Genomic DNA, 18582 nt, shown 5'->3' on the forward strand with positions numbered 1-18582 from the left:
AATGTAATTGTAGTGAAAGCTTAATTAGTCAACCTTATTTTCAGTAGTCTTAACTGCAGACATTTGTATTTTATCATTTAATTATAAGAATACATTATGCAAAATGCAAATAAATACTTTTTAAACATTCGACTGGTTGTTACTTTGTCTATTGCTCGAAATACAAAAACCTGACTTTATACTACTTGGGTGCATTGACTTTTACGTGAACTTCCATAATAGTGTTAAGTTGATAATATAGAAATGACAGTACAACAGGCATGTTAGCCGTCTGTTTATTGAGCAGTGGATCGTTAATTCTCTTGCAAGCTTTTTTCTCTCCCTTTCATTTAAATACCATCACATTTTAAGCCTAATCTCTGTCCAACATTCCCAAATGTGGGCCTCCATCTCTCCATAGGGCATTGACTTTCTATTACTGTCCCTTACGCCAACTGCCACCTTCTGGCAAGAAATAACAAATCAAGTATCAAAAGTGCATTATTGCAATACTGTCCCGCTGAAAATGCAAAATGCTTTAAATAGTATAAAACTGCAAAAGACAGTGCATACAGCAAAAAATAATAATCACTTATGAAACTGTACCCCCCTCCCTTTGGTCTCAGACGTCAGGAAGCGAACCCAATCCCCCACCCGTCCCCTTTAGAAAAGTTGAAATATCTAAATTTTTAATCCCAATAAAAATGTTTTTTTTAATGAGTGCACTCTATGCAAAGACACCGCTATCTGCATAATAAACCTATCCGTTCTGTGCAGCAGTGACCTGCATTCCCCCGAAGTCCTCGTCTTCTTCCAGGCTTCGTTTCAGGCTGCCTGAGAAGTACAGACATTCACAGGGTCAAACATCCAGAAATAAAGAAAGGGAAAGATAGCAGTGACTGGTGGTGAACTTAAAAGGGATACTTCGGTACAATATGCTACCTTACATTTTTTTCAAACTGCACGCAGAGCCATAAAAATGGTATCTGTGAGTTTGTCTGAATCTGGGTAAGTAGGAAATTACCGAAGTATCCCTTTAATAAACTTTGTGTAAACATCTGAATTTCATGGGAAAGAATCGCTTATCTTTGGGCACTTATGAGAGCATCAATTCTGCTCAGTTGCTGATCAACTTCTTTCAATGCATATTGCAATACAGGGATAAAAGTTGAGCCTACATGTCGACTGCATAAACCACATGATTGGCGGTCACGCCGTTTTGATTTAAGTCGCTTCAAGTCTCTGCAGTTGCTCCTCATCCACTGCGCCCTGCAGCTATTGTGGAAAGCACAATTGTCCCCCAATCATTAATTAGGGTGTTTAGCTTGACCTACGTGAACCTGAATAAGAATAATTTGTCACGATTTATAAGCTGTAGTGCCCCCCATATACTCTAATGGCAGACCGCGGTTGGACTTCAACCCGATATCATATAAACACTCATAAGGCATGGAAAATGTGTAGAATTGCGGGAAATTAGCTTTAAAATGAATAATTCTATCTCCGCCAACAGGGCCGTGAATAGTTTGGGTCGCATGGGTTTCAAGTTGGGGGTTTGCCACCTAGGAAAGTTGTGTGACCGGAACTTCTCAAATAGTACTTGAGTACCCCTGCTATAGTGCATCCAAACAAATGTGATATTTGAGAGACCTCTTACCACAATATGATATTTAGTTTGCGAGTGTTCTTAATGTGTTGTTGGACGATATAGGGTGGTAGAATGTCACAATAAACTCTTCTCTAACTAAAACCTCTATTGAACAACGGTGGATATTTTGACGCTGCCCTGTTGCTATGAGCTTTGCGGTTGGAAAACCACTAAATGCGTTGTCTGTACATAAGAACCTCCGCCGACTGCAATCGAGGACTTTCTAGGCTGTTGGTAAGTCATCTTAAAATGCACCCACGGTGACACAGACGTGTATGGTAATCGTGGAATGAGCCCAGGTTCCTGTAACTGTAACATGAATGGAAGATGCACACACTGACCTGGCATTCCAGCATGCAGGGAGAACGATCTGCCCAGCTGTATTGGTGACATCATCTTGATGGTTAGTTTAGCTGAGTAGATCGCTTCATATTCCTGGAAAACACATCATCAAGAGATGGAGCGCTGCATTACAAACCATTCAGACAGAAATGTCTTGTATCAAGCAGACATCCATCTGACACATTTGTAAAGTTGAAAACTATTGAATATGCCTCATGTAATCTCAGTGATCAGAGCTGTTTGAAAGATGAGTTCACGACTTGATACACAGGACCCTACCTGCAATTGATGCACAAAGCCCACATTAGGGTTGATGCAGAATCTCCTCTCCTGAACGTGGCTGAAAGCATCCCTGTAGAAGAACCAGCACATTTCAGAAGGACATGGTACTAGATATTTGGTCACAATGCATCTGGATAGTGTCTCTGCAATAAATGAAACCTGCTTGGTTTGTTGAACGGTCTTACCTGTACTTTATGCCAAATGTCTCCATAAGGTATGCAATAACTAAGGCAGCGCTGAAAGGACAAGACAATAATTGCGATTGAGAGCAATACTTGTCTAACAGGAAGATCAAGCAAGATCAATACTCAAGCAGACAAGAAGAGTATTTTCAAACACTAAGGATCTATTAAAAATCTAATCTATAACATGAGACGTGACAAACCTTCTTGATATCCCTGCGTTTCCATGAACTAGTACCTTTCCTATGTGAACAAGACAAGGACAGAGTCAAGATACACTACTGTTCAAAAGTTTGGGTCACTTATAAATCCCCTTGTTTTTGAAAGGCACATTGTTTGTCCATTAAAACATCAAATTGATCAGAAATAGTGTAGTTAATGTTGTTATTGACTATTGTAGCTGGAAACAGCTGATTTATGGCATATCTACATAGGCACACAGAGGCCCAATCAGCAACCATCACTTCTGTGTTCCAATGGCATGTGTTAGCTAATCCAAGTTTATAATTTTAAAAGGCTGTTGATCATTAGAAAACCCCATTGCAATTATGTTAGCACAGCTGAAAACTGTAGTACTGATTAGAGGAGGAATAAAACTGGCCTTCTTTAGACTAGTTAAGTATCTGGAGCATCAGCATTTGTGGGTTCGATTACAGGCTCAAAATGGCTAGAAACAAATAACTTTTCTGAAACTCAGTCTATTCTTGTTCTGAGAAATTAAGGCTATTCCATGCGAGAAATGGCAAAGAAACTGAAGATCTGGTACAACGCTGTGTACTACTCCCTTCCCAGAACAGCGCAAACTGTCCCTAACCAGAATAGAAAGAGGAGTGGGAGTCCCCAATGCACAATTGAGCAAAATGACAAGTACATTAGTGTCTAGTTTGAGAAACAGATGCCTCACAAGTCTTAAAACTGGCAGCTTCGTTAAATATTACCTGCAAAACACCAGTCTCAACATCAACAATGAAGAGGCGACACCGGGATGCTGAACTTCTAGGCAGAGTTGCAAAGAAAAGGCCATATCTCAGACTGGTCAATAAAAAGAAGAGGTGGGCAAAACACAGACACTGGACAGAGGAACTCTGCCTACACGGCCAGCATTCCAGATTCGCCTCTTCACTGTTGACGTTGAGACGGGTACTATTTAATGAAGTTGCCAGTTGAGGACTTGTGAGGCGTCTGTTTCTCAAACTAGACACTAATGTACTTGCCCTCTTGCTCAGTTGTGCACCGGGGCCTCCCACTCTTTCTATTGTAGTTAGAGCCAGTTTGCGCTGTTCTGTGAAGGGAGTAGTACACAGTGTTGTACCAGATCTTCAGTTTCTTGGCAATTTCTCGCATTGAACAGCCTTCAAAACAGACAAAATGGTTTTCTAATGATCAATTTGACTTTTAAAATGATAAACTTGGATTAGCTAACACAACGTGCCATTAGAACACAGGAGTGATGGTTGCTGATAATGGGCCTCTGTAGATACTCCGTAAAAATAAAATCAACCGTTTCCAGCTACACTAGTTATTTACAACATTAACAATGTCTACCTTGTATTTCTGATAAATTTGAAGGTATTTTAAACAGACAAAAAAGTAGCTTTTCTTTCAAAAACAAGGACATTTCTAAGTGACTCCAAACTTTTGAACAGTAGTGTATATTGTAGAGTTCACAAGTACTGTATAGTACTGCAAATTCCAACAATTCTCAAGGTGCAGGGTACATGTAAATGGGTAAATGTAACATTGAAGTAAAAGTACCCGCACACTGTTGTACGCACACAGTTTATTGCAACTAAATTCTAAAGACAAGATACTATTCAATTAAAGAAATGTTTATTACCGCCACTGGCTAAACAGTCATCAATAAATTCTTTAATCTGTGGAGAGAGGAAAATATATACATTTTAACATGACAGGGCAAATCAAATCAAATTGTAGTCACATGTGCCGAATACAACACCTTACAGTGAAATGCTTACTTATAAGCATTAAAGAGCAGTGGTAAATTAAAGAGCAGTGGTAAAATAACAATAGCGAGGCTATATACAGGGTTACAGGTACAGATTCTATGTGCGGAGGCACCTGTTAGTCAAGGTAATTGAGGTAATATGTACATGTCGGTAGTTAAGTGGCAATGCAAATAGTCTGGGTAGCCATTTGATCAGCTGTTCAGGAGTCTTATGGGTTGGGGGAAGAAGCCTTTTGGACGTAGACTTGGCACTCCGGTACCGCTTGCCATGCGGTAGCATGGGTGGCTGGATTCTGCCAATTTTCAGGGCCTTCCTCGGACAACGCCTGGTATAGAGGCCGAGCAGGCCATACCTGGCAGTGATGCAACCAGTCTTAATGGTGCAGCTGTAGAACATTGAGGATCTGAGAACCCATGCCACATATTTTCAGTCTCCCGAGCGGGAATAGGCTTCGTCGTGCCCTCGATTGTCTTGGTGTGTTTGGACCATGACGGTTTGTTGGTGTACTGGACACCAAGGAACTTGAAGCTCTCAACCTGCACCACTTCAGCCCCGTCGATGAGAATGGGGGCATGCCCGGTCCTCTTTTTCCTGTAGTCCACAATCATCTGCTTTGTCTTGATCACGTTGAGGGAGAGGTTGTTGTCCTGGCACCACACGGCCAGGTCTCTGACCTCCTCCCTATAGGCGGTCTCATTGTTGTCGATGATCAGGCCTACTACAGTTGTGTCATCGGCAAACTTAATGATGGTGTTGGAGTCGTGCCTGGCCATGCAGTCATGAGTGAACAGGGAGTACAGGAGGAGAATGAGCACGCACCCCTGAGGGGCCCCCCCATGTTGAGGATCAGCGTGGCAAATGTGTTGTTACCTACCCTTACCATATAGGGGGTGGCCCGTCAGGATCCAGTTGCAGTGGGAGGTGTTTAGTCCCAGGGTCCTTAGCTTAGTGATGAGCATTGAAGGCACTATGGTGTGGAATGCTGAGCTGTAGTCAATGAAAAGCATTCTCACAGGTGTTCCTTTTGTCCAGGTGGGAAAGGGCAGTGTGGAGTGCAATAGAGATTACATAATTTATGGATCTGTTGGGGCGGTATGCAAATTAGAGTGGGTGTAGGGTTTCCGGGATAATGGTGTCTATGTGAGCGATGACTGACCTTTCAAAGCACTTCATGGTTACAGACGTGAGTGCTATGGGTCGGTAGTCATTTAGGCAGGTTACCTTAGTGTTCTTGGGCACAGGGACTATGGTGGTCTGCTTGAAAAGTTGGTATTACAGACAGGGAGAGATTAAAAATGTCAATGAAGACCCTTGCCAGTTGGTCAGCGCATGCTCGGGAGTACACGTCCTGGTAATCCATCAGTAAGATTCGATTTTATTCCAGTATTGACGCTTTGCCTGTTTGATGGTTCTTCTGAGGGCATTGTGGGATTTCTTATAAGCTTCCCGGGTTAGAGTCCCACTCGTTGAAAGCGGCAGCTCTACCCAATAGCTCAGTGCGGATGTTGCTTGTAATCCATGGCTTCTGGTTGGGGTAAGTACAGTTGAAGTTGGAAGTTTACATATACCTTAGCCAAATACATTTAAACTCAGTTTTTCACAATTGCTGACATTTAATCCTAGTAAAAAATCCATCTTAGGTCAGTTAGGATCACTTAATTTTAAGAATGTGTAATGTCAGAATAATAGTGTAGAGAATGACTTATTTCCGCTTTTATTTCTTTCATCACTTTCCCAGTGGGTCAGAAGTTTACATACACTCAATTAGTATTTAGTAGCATTGCCTTTAATTATTTTTTAACTTGGGTCAAACGTTTTGGGTAGCCTTCAACAAACTTCCCACAATAAGTTGGGTGAATTTTGGCCCATTCCTCCTGACAGAGCTGGTGTAAATGAGTCAGTTTTCTAGGCCTCCTTGCTCACACACTTTTTCAGTTCTGCACACAAATTTTCTATAGGCTTGTGGTCAGGGCTTTGTGATGGCCACTCCAATACCTCGACTTTGTTGTTCTTAAGCCATTTTCCCGCTTAAGCTATTTTTCCTCAACTTTGGAAGTATGCTTGGGGTCATTGTCCAGTTGGAAGACCCATTTACGACCAAGCTTTAACTTCCTAACTGATGTCTTGAGCTGTTGCTTCAATATACCCACAATTTTACTTCCTCATAACACCCATTTTGTGATGTACACCAGTCCCTTCTGCAGCAAGGCACCCCCACAACATGATGCAGGACACGTTTTACTGTGGATATAGATACTGGAGGAAACCGGTACAAAAGTATTTCCACAAGGTCCTTTGCTGTTGTTCTGGGATAGATTTGCACTTTGACACCAAAGTACATTCATCTCTAGGAGACAGAACATGTCCCCTTCCTGAGCGGTATGACGGCTGCGTGGTCTAAAGCCATTACATAATTTTCTGGAATTTTCCAAACACAGTCAACTTATTGCATGTAAACTTCTGATCCACTGGAATTGTGATACAGTGAAGTATAAGTGAAATAATTTGTCTGTAAACAATTGGAAAAAATACTTGTGTCATGAACAAAGTAGACTTGCCAAAATTATAGTTTGCTAACAAGAAATTTGTGGAGTGGTTGAAAAACAAGTTAATGACTCCAACCTAAGTATATGTAAACTTCCAACTTCAATTGTACGTACAGTCACTGTGGGGACAACGTCATCGATGCACTTATTGATGAAGCCAGTGACTGATGTGGTGTACTCCTCAATGCCATCAGAAGAATCCCGGAACATATTCCAGTCTGTGCTAGCAAAACAGTCCTGTAGCTTAGCATCTGCTTCAGCTGACCACTTTTTTTATTGACCGACTGAAATACTACGTAACATTATCCACCGCACATGCTGAAACTCACCATAGGGAAATATCTAATTATGTTTTCCACAGGATTGTCAGCAATATCTAAAACGAGGTATCTGAAAACAGAAGAAAGCAGGCCACATTAATTAGCTGATAAATTAAGTGAGAGATGTCATTGGCTGAGTTATAAACACTACAAGTACCTGTTCTCAGTTTGTCGCTTACCTAAATTTATGTGGGAAGTTGGGCTTTATAAAATTGGCCTCGATATCTTGGCGGACACACACCATGTGCGTTATCCCCTGTCTTTCAAGGACAGAAAGCTAAAAGAGACCAAAAGAATTGAGTTAACTTTGAGATTCTACAATATGTTGTTATTTTATAGTCCAGGGCACGGTTTCCCAAAATCATCTCTCTAGGACAGACATGGGCAAACTACGGCCCGCGGGCCACATACGGCCCGTTAGGCTTTTTAATCCGGCCCGCCGAACTTGTCCAAATTATAGTAAAAACCTCATTTTTTCCCCTTTCCCTGCAATGCCCACGTTTCCCCAATAGATGGCGCACTCAAAACACATTGACCGTTGTTGGAGTGGCGCGTATTTCTCTTTATTTCACTTTAATTTTCACTTCGTTTCACGTCACCATTAAGCCCTTCTGTGTAAATGAGCGGACCAAAGAGAAGGAAAGTGGACAGCGAATGCCGAGTGTTTAATAAGGATAGCAAATGTCAAACAAATCTTTCGCACATTTCCCCACACTAGCCGTGCAGAAAGAGGCCGCCCGAAATGCGAAGAAATACTGCAAATCACTGGACGATCTGCACAGAGAATTTTGCCGTCGGTTCTGTGATTTTGAAAAAATTGACAAGTCACTTCAACTGGTGTCCTGTCCCCTGTCACAAGACCCCGAATCAGCACCGCAGGAGCTGCAATTGGAACTGATCGATCTTCAGTCTGACTCCGTCTCAAAGGAGAAGTTCAAGTCTCTTAAACTGAATGACTTTTACGCTTCACTTAACGAGACCGCGTTTCCAAACCTCCGGAGGACGGCGCAGAAGATGCTGGTGTTGTTTGGCTCGACCTACGTGTGTGAGCAGACGTTTAGCGTCATGAAAATCAACAAAGCCCATCACAGATCCAAGTTAACTGACCAACACCTCAGATCTGTCCTGAGAATTGCCACAACAAAACTAACTCCAGACTTTAATGCACTGGCAAAAAGGGAGACCAACAACACTGTTCCCACTGAAATGGTGAGTTTTTCTGCTGTGTTATGAAAAAATGCATATGGAAAGTTTGGAAGTGCGTCTTTTAATTAAGAGCAATGCGCATTTACGCACAGCAGCGGTACAGTAGCTTAATTAACACGCCGCACATCGCTCTTAATTTAAATTAAAATTTTCAGCTGATATTTAATACAGCCTATGTCTGTGTGCTTGGCAACGATACACGTGTACTGTTTGCGCGTGAAGGCGAGGGCGTCCGTGGCGAGTTTGTAGAGCGCGCGGTCAGGACAATCCATCCATGATTTTGCGGAGTTTAACACAAGTAGATATTATTGAGCTTGAGTATTTCGTTGTGTAATAATATGTTTTGAATGTTGAAAGTGATTCCATTTTTCAATAAATGTTGATTTCTTTAACTTTGCACCTTCGATTGAAACTTATTAAAAACAGACGCAATCTTGATAAATCACAGTGCGTATGTTATTTTAATCTATTTACATTTCCTCCTCCCAGTATCTCCGAAATAGTATGTAAATGCCATATCTTGAATATTCCTTGAGACAAATTTATTAACTGATAAGGGCTATTTTTCACATTTGAAAGACAGTTAATAAATTGGGTTGTAGTGTTCTTACTGTGCTATGAGGTTTGCACACACTACATTTAATGCTTTAGTATATCCGGCCCAAACACTCCCTCCAAATGCTCCTGGCCCGGCCCCTCTGTCAAATTTTAGAACACATTGTGGCCCGCGAGTCAAAAAGTTTGCCCACCTCTGCTCTAGGAGCTGATACGTCATTAATATTGTGGAATAATTATAATTTCAAGGTAAGATTTGAATGGAGAAGGTTGATCAGAGAGCAGCCCTGCCTTTCTTTCGATCCTATCAGTATCAACACATGCTCCAACGACACATAATTTGTTATTTGGCGCGTTGTAGGATCATTAAAACACTTGTAAGCATAAGTTCCATCACTATCGGAAAACCGTGCTGAGGACCTTCAATGTTTCGATGACCAACGTAGAGGGCCGGTGTGGGTTCTGGCTTTTCATCTAGCCAAGGAGAAACACACCTGCTTCTAGTAATCAACTAAACAAGATTTGACAGGTCGAATCCATTACGCCAATTCTGTTGCAAAACGTTGTCTATTGTAAATTAGCGTTACTTATAGGGGAGTGGACTAAGACACTGCATCTCAGTCCAAGAGGCGTCACTGCAGTACCAGGTTCGAATCTAGGCTGCATCACATCCGGCCATGATTGGGAGTCCCATAGGGCGGCGCACAATTGGCCCAGCATCGTCCGGGTTTGGCTGTCATTGTAAATAAGAATTGGTTCTTAACTGGCTTGTCTACCTAAAATAAAAATACTTAAATAAAAATACTTCGGTAGTTTCATTCCGTTTGGTTCTTAAACAGTAAACAGTTTCTGCTTGACTTGTCTGGAACAAATGCCTGCACCCACACCTGCCCTCAGCAGATAAGAACAGCCACCGCAGCAGATTTACGGGATACCAAATTACCTTGCTTTTCATAGCAGCTGAGTAGGGACCTAAAAACAGGCCTGGTAGAATTTCCTAAAACAACAGATGAGCAGGTTTTAGGTACATCATTATGAGATTACATGATTTAGCTACTATAGCTAATCACTCAGCAGCAGTCACTTTTGGTGCCCCTTACAATAATTCAATTTAGGGGACAAAAGGGCAACAAGCAAACGGTACCTGCATCTCTCTTCTCATTGGATACGCCCAGTCCTGTGGAATAGATAAGAAAATCAATGGAATATGTTAACTGACTGGTTAGCTAGTTCTCTAGCCGGTCAGTAGTCATCTGCCAGAAGATACCCCTACCTGGATGTGTTATTGTAGCGAGCATAAGCTACACTTGCCAATGGGACAGCCAGCTGAACTCTTTCGACTGGCGATATGTGGTTAGCTAGTTAGCAAACAAACATTTGAAAAATGCTTCATACATGATTACATTTAGCTACAAGTCCAATTTAGCGAGTGCGATTACATGTTATTAGAGTAATTTGTTCATGTTATGGGCTGTTTTTGAGTATGCTCGCAAGTTAGCTAAATTATTAATGATTTGCTAGCTGCGTTAGCTTGCATGCTAGCGCTTACCAATAGGTCATCCTTTGACGCAGGAAGGGACGGGAACTGAAGTTTATTATCCTCGTCCATGTTGCAGTGACCTCAGGCGGACGTGGCCTATGCCTGTCGCACGGTTTTCGTGGTTTGCTAAGTGTATAATTGAGGGGGTTTGTTTTGAGGTTGCCTATTCATGTCCGCCATGCTGCTCACTCGGATGAGTCACGTGACCAAAGTTACGTAGATGTCGTTCGTCACTAGTTACCACATCCACAAAGTCATAAACCACGCCTATTTCTACAATTTATTTTCTTAAAATGTGATTTTTAACCTATCCTTCCACCTAACCACGCGGCTAACATTATGCCAAAACATAAACTTAAATTAAGACTAAAACTGGTTGTTTTCATGGTAACTAGTGGAAACCATTCTTCTTCTCAGGTGATGTTTTTGGGCAAACGGTGTATTTCCGCACACGACTGGATGCTGGAAATTAAAAAAGCTTTGGTGCTATTTGGTTCATTGGGACATCCCTACCCCCACTGAATTTTAAATTTAAAAAAATTAAGATTAGGGTCAGGGTTAGGATTATGGTAAGGTTAGGGTAGGGATGTCCCAAACATCCCGGATGACCTATAAAAGAAGGGATATCCAAAACGTAAAATGGAATTCACTAAAAACTAAATACAAAGCAAAAACGTAAAACCCTCAGTCCCTCAAAACACACTCAGAGCCTTACTCAGGCCTGTATGTCCATTCCATATTTTCCATTTTACTTTGACCTGTCCTGTTATTAGGGCATGTTGTTTGTTAACATGTCAGCACTTTTTTTATTTGATGGCGCCATTTAGTTAGGCTATTTGATCAGAGAAACCTGCATGATGTAAAAACTGTCTCTCATTACATTGTCATAGATTTTATCTACAGCCTGTAGGCTACAGAAAAGGCCACATACTCTTTCTACAGATACAGTGCCTTGCGAAAGCATGCCCAATTTTTCAGTTTTTGATTTGTTAAAAAAGTTTGAAATATCCAATAAATGTCGTTCCACTTCATGATTGTGTCCCACTTGTTGTTGATTCTTCACAAAAAAAATACAGTTTTATATCTTTATGTTTGAAGCCTGAAATGTGGCAAAAGGTCACAAAGTTCAAGGGGGCCGAATACTTTCGCAAGGCACTGTTATATACTATATCTGCTACATGATTTATGTTAGATTATTTTTTTGAATGTTGGGGGAGCGCCGCAACGATGCATCACTGCAACAGCGCCCCGGGGGGTGATAAATATTTTGCAAAGTGGGCACTGCTTATCACAGGGTGGCATCAGTGCTCACCTAAAAAGCCCCTATGCCAGTGGTTGAGATAATTTGTAATTGTTTTGGGGCAGAGTTATGTGAAGTTTTATGTTGTTGGAGGTGAGTCTTGGTCAGTTGAGGTCAGAAAATTCTGACTCCAAGGGGGCCTCCTAATCTACTTCTGCAGTTTATCGCCATAGCAATAAATGCCAAAATATCTTCTTCCTTCATAACAATGGAGCCAGAGAAGGCAGACGTTTTACGGGCCCCCAACCGATTGTATTTTTTTGTGTGTTTATTTGCGTTGTTTGTAACTTATCCTTTTACTTATTTTGTACATAATGTTGCCTCTACAGTCTCTTATGACTGAAAATAACTTCTGGATATCAGGACCGTGATTACTCACCACGGACTGGCAGAATCCTTTTTTCTTTTCATGAGTCTGATGAGCCCGACGTGAACGATATACTGCTTTCTCGGGAACAGGCCCAGATCCCCGTGATTTGCATGAAGAGGAGGTGGAGAAAAAGGGTCCAGAGGGTGGGCTGCCTTCTGATAATTCGTAGGCTATCGAATAAACCCCCACTTCCTTCCATTCTGCAAGCAACCATGCAATCTTTGGACAATGAAATAGATGACCTACTCAGAAGATTAAACTACCAACGGGACATTCAAAACTGTAATATCTTATGCTTCTCGGAGTCGTGGCTGAATGATGACACTATCAACATACAGCTGGCTGGTTATACGCTGCACCGGCAGGATAGAACAGCGGCTTCTGGTAAGACAAAGGGTGGCAGACTATGTATTTTGTAAATAACAGCTGGTGAACGAAGGAAGTCTCGAGCTATTGCTCACCTGAGGTAGAGTATCTCATGATAAGCTGTAGACCACACTATCTACCGAGAGAGTTTTCATCTGCATTTTTCGCAACTGTTTACATACCACCACAGTCAGAGGCTGGCACTAAGACAGCAATGAATAAGCTATATTCCACCATAAGCAAACAAGAAAACGCTCACCGAGAGGCGACGCTCCTAGTTGCCGGGGACTTTAATGCAGGGAAACTTAAACCAAATTTCTATCAGCATGTTAAATGTGCAACCAGAGGGAAAAAAAAACTCTGGACCACCTTTACTCCACACACAGAGACTCATGTAAAGCTCTCCGTCAACCTTAATTTGTCAAATCTGAAAATAATTATATCCTCCCGATTCCTGCTTACAAGCAAAAATGAAAGCAGGACGCACCAGTGACTAGATCAATAAAATAAAATGGTCAGATGAGGCAGATGCTAAGGTACAGGACTGTTTTGCTAGCACAGACTGGAATATGTTCTGGGATTCCTCCGATGGCATTGAGGAGTACACCACATCAGTCATTGGCTTCATCAATAAGTGCATCGATGACGTCCTCCCCACAGTGACCGTACGTACATACCCCAACCAGAAGCCATGGATTACAGGCAACAGTCGCACTGAGCTAAAGGGTAGAACTGCCGCTTTCAAGGAGCGGGACTACCTGAACGGGACTCCTTGAAAATTATAAGAAATCCTGCTATACCCTCCGACGAATGCCCTCCTCCATCCAACAGGCAAAGCGTCAATACAGGACTAAGTTTGAATCGTACTACATCGGCTCTGACCCACTCCAATTTGCGTACCGCCCCAACAGATCCCCAAATGATGCAATCTCTATTGCACTCCACACTGCCCTTTCCCACCTGGACAAAAGGAACACCAATGTGAGAAAGCTATTCATTGACTACAGCTCAGCGTTCAACACCATAGTGCCTTCAAAGCTCATCAATAAGCTAATGACCCTGGGACTAAACACCTCCCTCTGCGACTGGATCCTGGACTTCCTGACGGGCCGCCCCTATATGGTAAGGAGAGATCATCTGCCATGCTGATCCTCAACACAGGGGCCCCTCAGGGGTGCGTGTTCAGTCTCCTCCTGTACTCCCTGTTCACTCATAACTGCATGGCCAGGTATGACTCCAACACCATCATTAAGTTTGCCGATGACACAACAGTAGTAGGCCTGATCACCGACAACAATGAGACAGTCTATAGGGAGGAGGTCAGAGACCTGGCCGAGTGGTGCCAGGACAACAACCTCTCCCTCAACATGATCAAGACAAAGCAGATGATTGTGGACTACAGGAAAAAGATGTTCTTGACAAAGATATTATAAATATACCCTGACAGAAATAGTTCCTGCTTCCGAGCCGGCCTGGCAGAATAGAGACTGGGCGTGGTTTAAACTTACCCAGCCTATGGTTGATTGTTGGCACAGAGGCTGGTCCCAGCCCCCTAAGTGCTTCAGTTGATAGATGTAACTGTTGCTGTGAAGAATATCTATGCGCTCATGCTCGATACTGTTATCTCGCACCTGGCTCCTGTTATCTAACAAAAGACCGTTTGTTCTCGCAACACTACGTTCTGAATGTGCCCCCTCAACTCATTGCACAGTTCCTTGTCTTCGTGTTATTCTGTATTTTTCCATCATGACAAAGGCCCATGGCCCTGAAACTGTTAACAATGTTTCAAGTCAGCTATGTTGCAAAACACATACATACATCCACACAAGCCAACAGCAGATAATATTCAATCACATATATGGTAACGGGCTATAGTGCATAACACAGAATCCTCATATTACTGATTTGTCTACAAATGTTGTTTTCTCCATCGGATGCCTGTAAGCTCACACTGGATCCAAACACAGCACACAGAACACTCTCTCTGTCTGAGGGAAACAGAAAGGTGACACAGGGAAGCTATCAGCCGTACAGCGCATTCACAAGGTATTCAGCCCCATTCCCTATTTTCACATTTTGTTTCGTTACAACCTTATTCTAAAATGTATTCAATTATTTTTAACCTCATTAAATCAACATAATTAAAAACAGGTTTTTAGACATTTTAATTGTCAGGGAGGTGACCAAGAACCCAAATTGTCACTCTGACAGAGCTTCACAGGGAGACAGGGAGACTAGTGAGGATCGAGGGAAAGATGAACGGAGCAAAGTACAGAGAGACCCTTGATGAAAACCTGCTCTAGATCTCTCAGGACCTAAGACTGGGCCGAAGGTTCACCTTCCAACAGGACAATGACCGTAAGCACACAGCCAAGACAATGCAGGAGTGGCTTCGGGACAAGTCTCGGAATGTGCTTGAACATCTCTGGAGAGACCTAAAATAGCTGTGCAGCAACAATCCCCATCCAACCTGACAGAGCTTGAGAGGATCTGGAGAGAAGAATGAGAGAAACTCTGCAAATACTGGTGTGCCAAGCTTGTAGCATCATACCCCAAAATAGGCTGTAATTGCTGCCAAAAGGTAACTTCAACGAAGTACTGAGTAAAGGGTCTGAATACTTATGTAAATCTGATATTTCAGTTTCTTTTATATGCATTTGCAAAAATTAATTTGTGATTTTAGGGTATTGTGTGTAGATTGATGAGGGGGTAACAAACAATTTAAGACATTTTAGAATTATGCTGTAATGTAACAAAATGTGATAAAGGTCGAGGGGTCGGAGTACTTTCCGAATGCACTGTATCCAGATCACCCAGGGAAATATGAGGTCTATGAGGTCTGTGTAGAGAAGGGCTGACTGGGCACTGTTTATGGGAGGCAGAGTGGAGTGGGACAGGGACTCTGAGGGGTGGCATAAAGGAAATAGTGGGACAGGAGAGGAGTTTAACTGAATGCTTAGAAATTACGAGTCCTAGATTCTGCAATGCTCTAAGTACATATACTCTGCCTGCCGCAACTGTAAGCAGACTACCATACACTCCTATTCTGTTGGAGGAGGCGGGTATCTGGACTGGACAGTTGACACTCTGTCCTTCTACACCATCTCCTCTGACACACTAACCCAACTGTACACATTATACTCCACTTTCACTAAGCCTCTCTACCCAGTGTTTCAGGTTGAAAATTCATTGACTCTTTGCTGTAATTGAATTAAAAGAAACTCAAACATAAGTGTGACGATGTGGTTTTCCTGCAAAATCAATTCTACAGGCAGTTGGGTGAGTGGGGGTGTGTTTTACCCTGTTCTGTTGGCTGTCCAGATGTTCTGTCTCACTTTATCCACTAGAGATCAGTGTATACTGTGAAATTGATACAAACTTTGGAAAAGAGAAGGATAATGGCACCAACCCCTTACCTGTAAATGTTTATAATTATTGGCCATGTGATGACAACGGCGACAAGTGTAGTTTAATGCTCGTAACTGCAAGCATGTTCTGATTTATTTATTTCACCTTTATTTAAACCAGGAAGGCAAGTTGAGAACCAGTTCTCTTTTACAATTGCGACCTGGCCAAGATAAAGCAAAGCAAAGCAGTTCGACACATACAACAACACAGAGTTACACATGGAGTAAAACAAACATACAGCCAATAATACAGTAGAAAAATAAGTCTATATACAATGTGAGCAAGTGAGGTGAGATAAGGGAGGTGAAGGCCATGGTGGCGAAGGCAATACAATATAGCAAGTAAGACACTGGAATGGTTGATTTGCAGTGGAAGAATGTGCAAAGTAGAGATAGAAATAATGGAGTGCAAAGGAGCAAAATAAATAAATAAATACAGTAGGGAAAGAGGTAGTTGTTTGGGCTAAATTATAGATGGGCTATGTACAGGTGCAGTAATCTGTGAGCTGCTCTGACAGCTTGTGCTTAAAGCTAGTGAGGGAGATAAGCGTTTCCAGATATTTTGTAGTTCGTTCCAGTTATTTGCAGCAGAGATCTGTAAAGAAAAGGCGGCCAATGGAAGAATTGGTTTTGGGGGTGACCAGAGAGATATACCTGCTGGAGGGCGTGCTACAGGTGGGTGCTGCTATGGTGACCAGCGAGCTGAGATAAGGAGGGACTTTACCTAGCAGGGTCTTGTAGATGACCTGGAGCCAGTGGGTTTGGCGACGAGTATGAAGCGAGGGCCAGCCAATGAGAGCGTACAGGTCGCAGTGGTAGGTAGTATATGGGGCTTTGGTGACAAAACAGATGGCACTGCGATAGACTGCATCCAATTTATTGAGTAGGGTATTGGAGGCTATTTTGTAAATGACATCGCCGAAGTCGAGGATTGGTAGGATGGTCAGTTTTACAAGGGTATGTTTGGCAGCATGAGTGAAGGATGCTTTGTTGCAGAATAGGAAGCCAATTCTAGATTTAACTTTGGATTGTAGATGTTTGATGTGAGTCTGGAAGGAGAGTTTATAGTCTAACCAGACACCTAGGTATTTGTAGTTGTTCACATATTCTAAGTCAGAGCCATCCAGAGTAGTGATGTTGGACAGGCGGGCAGGTGCAGGCAGCAATTGGTTGAAGGGCACGAATTTAGTTTTACTTGTATTTAAGAGCAATTGGAGGCCACGGAAGGAGAGTTGTAATGGCATTGAAGCTCGCCTGGAGGGTTGTTAACACAGTGTCCAACGAAGGGCCAGAAGTATACAGAATGGTCTCGTCTGCGTAGAGGTGTATCAGAGAATCACCGGCAGCAAGAGCAAAATCATTGATGTATACAGAGAAGAGAGTCAGTCCAAGAATTTAACCCTGTGGCACCCTCATAGAGACTGCCAGATGCCCGGACAACAGACCCTCTGATTTGACACACTGAACTCTATCAGAGAAGTAGTTGGTGAACCAGGCGAGGCAATCATTTGAGAAACCAAGGCTGTCGAGTCTGCCGATGAGGATGTGGTGATTGACAGAGTCGAAAGCCTTAGCCAGGTCAATGAATACGGCTGCACAGTATTGTTTCTTATGGATGGCGGGTAAGATATCGTCTAGGACCTTGAGCGTGGCTGAGGTGCACCCATGACCAGCCCTGAAACCAGATTGCATAACGGAGAAGGTATGGTGGGATTCGAAATGGTCGGTAATCTGTTTGTTGACTTGGCTTTCAAAGACCTTAGAAAGGCAAGGTAGGAGAGATATAGGTCTGTAGCAGTTTGGGTCAAGAGTGTCCCCCCCCTTTGAAGAGGGGAATGACAGCAGCTGCTTTCCAATCTTTGGGAATCTCAGACGACACGAAAGAGAGGTTGAACAGGCTAGTAATAGGGGTGCCAACAATTTCAGTAGATAATTTTAGAAAGAAAAGGGTCCAGATTATCTAGCCCGGCTGATTTGTACGGGTCCAGATTTTGCAGCTCTTTCAGCACACCAGCTGACTGGATTTGGGAGAAGGAGAAATGGGGAAGGCTTGGGCGAGGAGCTGTGGGGGGTGCAGTGCTGTTGACCAGAGTAGGGGTAGCCAGGTGGAAAGCATGGCCAGCCGTAGAAAAATGCTTTTGAAATTCTCAATTATAGTGGATTTATCGGTGGTGACAGTGTTTCCTATCTTCAGTGCAGTAGGCAGCTGGGAGGTGTTCTTATTCTCCCTCTTTACAGTGTCCCAGAACTTTTTTGAGTTTGTGTTGCAGGAAGCAAATTTCTGCTTGAAAAAGCTAGCCTTGGCTTTTCTACCTGCCTGTGTATATTGGTTTCTAGCTTCCCTGAAAAGTTGCATATCACAGGGGCTGTTCGATGCCAATGCAGAACGCCATAGGATGTTTTTGTGTTGGTTAAGGGCAGTCAGGTCTGGAGAGAACCAAGGGCTATATCTGTTCCTGGTTCTAAATTTCGTGAATGGGGCATGCTTATTTAATATGGTGAGGAAGGCATTTAAAAAAAATAACCAGGCATCCTCTACTGACGGGATGAGATCAATATCCTTTCAGGATAC

At 42.6% G+C, this 18582-nt stretch overlaps 1 protein-coding gene across 2 annotated transcripts; it reads right to left on the reverse strand.

The window, feature by feature from the left end:
- Positions 1–261: 261 nt before the first annotated feature.
- On the reverse strand, positions 262–10783 carry LOC135507834 (serine/threonine/tyrosine-interacting protein A-like). 2 transcript variants are annotated; one of them, XM_064927521.1, is made up of 12 exons: positions 10577–10783; positions 10301–10385; positions 10172–10204; positions 9971–10024; positions 7446–7543; positions 7276–7336; positions 4271–4307; positions 2637–2676; positions 2437–2487; positions 2249–2321; positions 1969–2062; positions 262–813 (listed from the first exon to the last, which is right to left on the reverse strand). In XM_064927521.1, the coding sequence occupies exons 3-12, from the start codon at positions 10187–10189 to the stop codon at positions 740–742; spliced, it is 600 nt and encodes a 199-aa protein (XP_064783593.1). In that variant the 5' UTR covers positions 10190–10204; positions 10301–10385; positions 10577–10783; the 3' UTR covers positions 262–739. The 2 variants fall into 2 exon arrangements, with proteins under 2 accessions (XP_064783593.1, XP_064783592.1); XM_064927520.1 differs by lacking the exon at positions 10301–10385.
- Between the last annotated feature and the right edge of the window lie 7799 nt (positions 10784–18582).

The sequence above is a fragment of the Oncorhynchus masou genome, chromosome 21 (genome assembly GCF_036934945.1).
Source record: "Oncorhynchus masou masou isolate Uvic2021 chromosome 21, UVic_Omas_1.1, whole genome shotgun sequence".
Lineage (NCBI taxonomy): Eukaryota > Metazoa > Chordata > Actinopteri > Salmoniformes > Salmonidae > Oncorhynchus > Oncorhynchus masou.

Excerpts from the sequence above, each read along its gene's own strand:
- LOC135507834 (XM_064927520.1), bottom strand. The coding sequence starts at position 10,636 with ATGGACGAGGATAATAAACTTCAGTTCCCGTCCCTTCCTGCGTCAAAG. Across the intron at positions 10,025-10,171 it reads CAATGAGAAGAGAGATGCAG|GAAATTCTACCAGGCCTGTT; the intron begins GTACCGTTTGCT and ends CTGTTGTTTTAG. Across the intron at positions 814-1,968 it reads CCTGCATGCTGGAATGCCAG|GCAGCCTGAAACGAAGCCTG; the intron begins GTCAGTGTGTGC and ends TGTACTTCTCAG.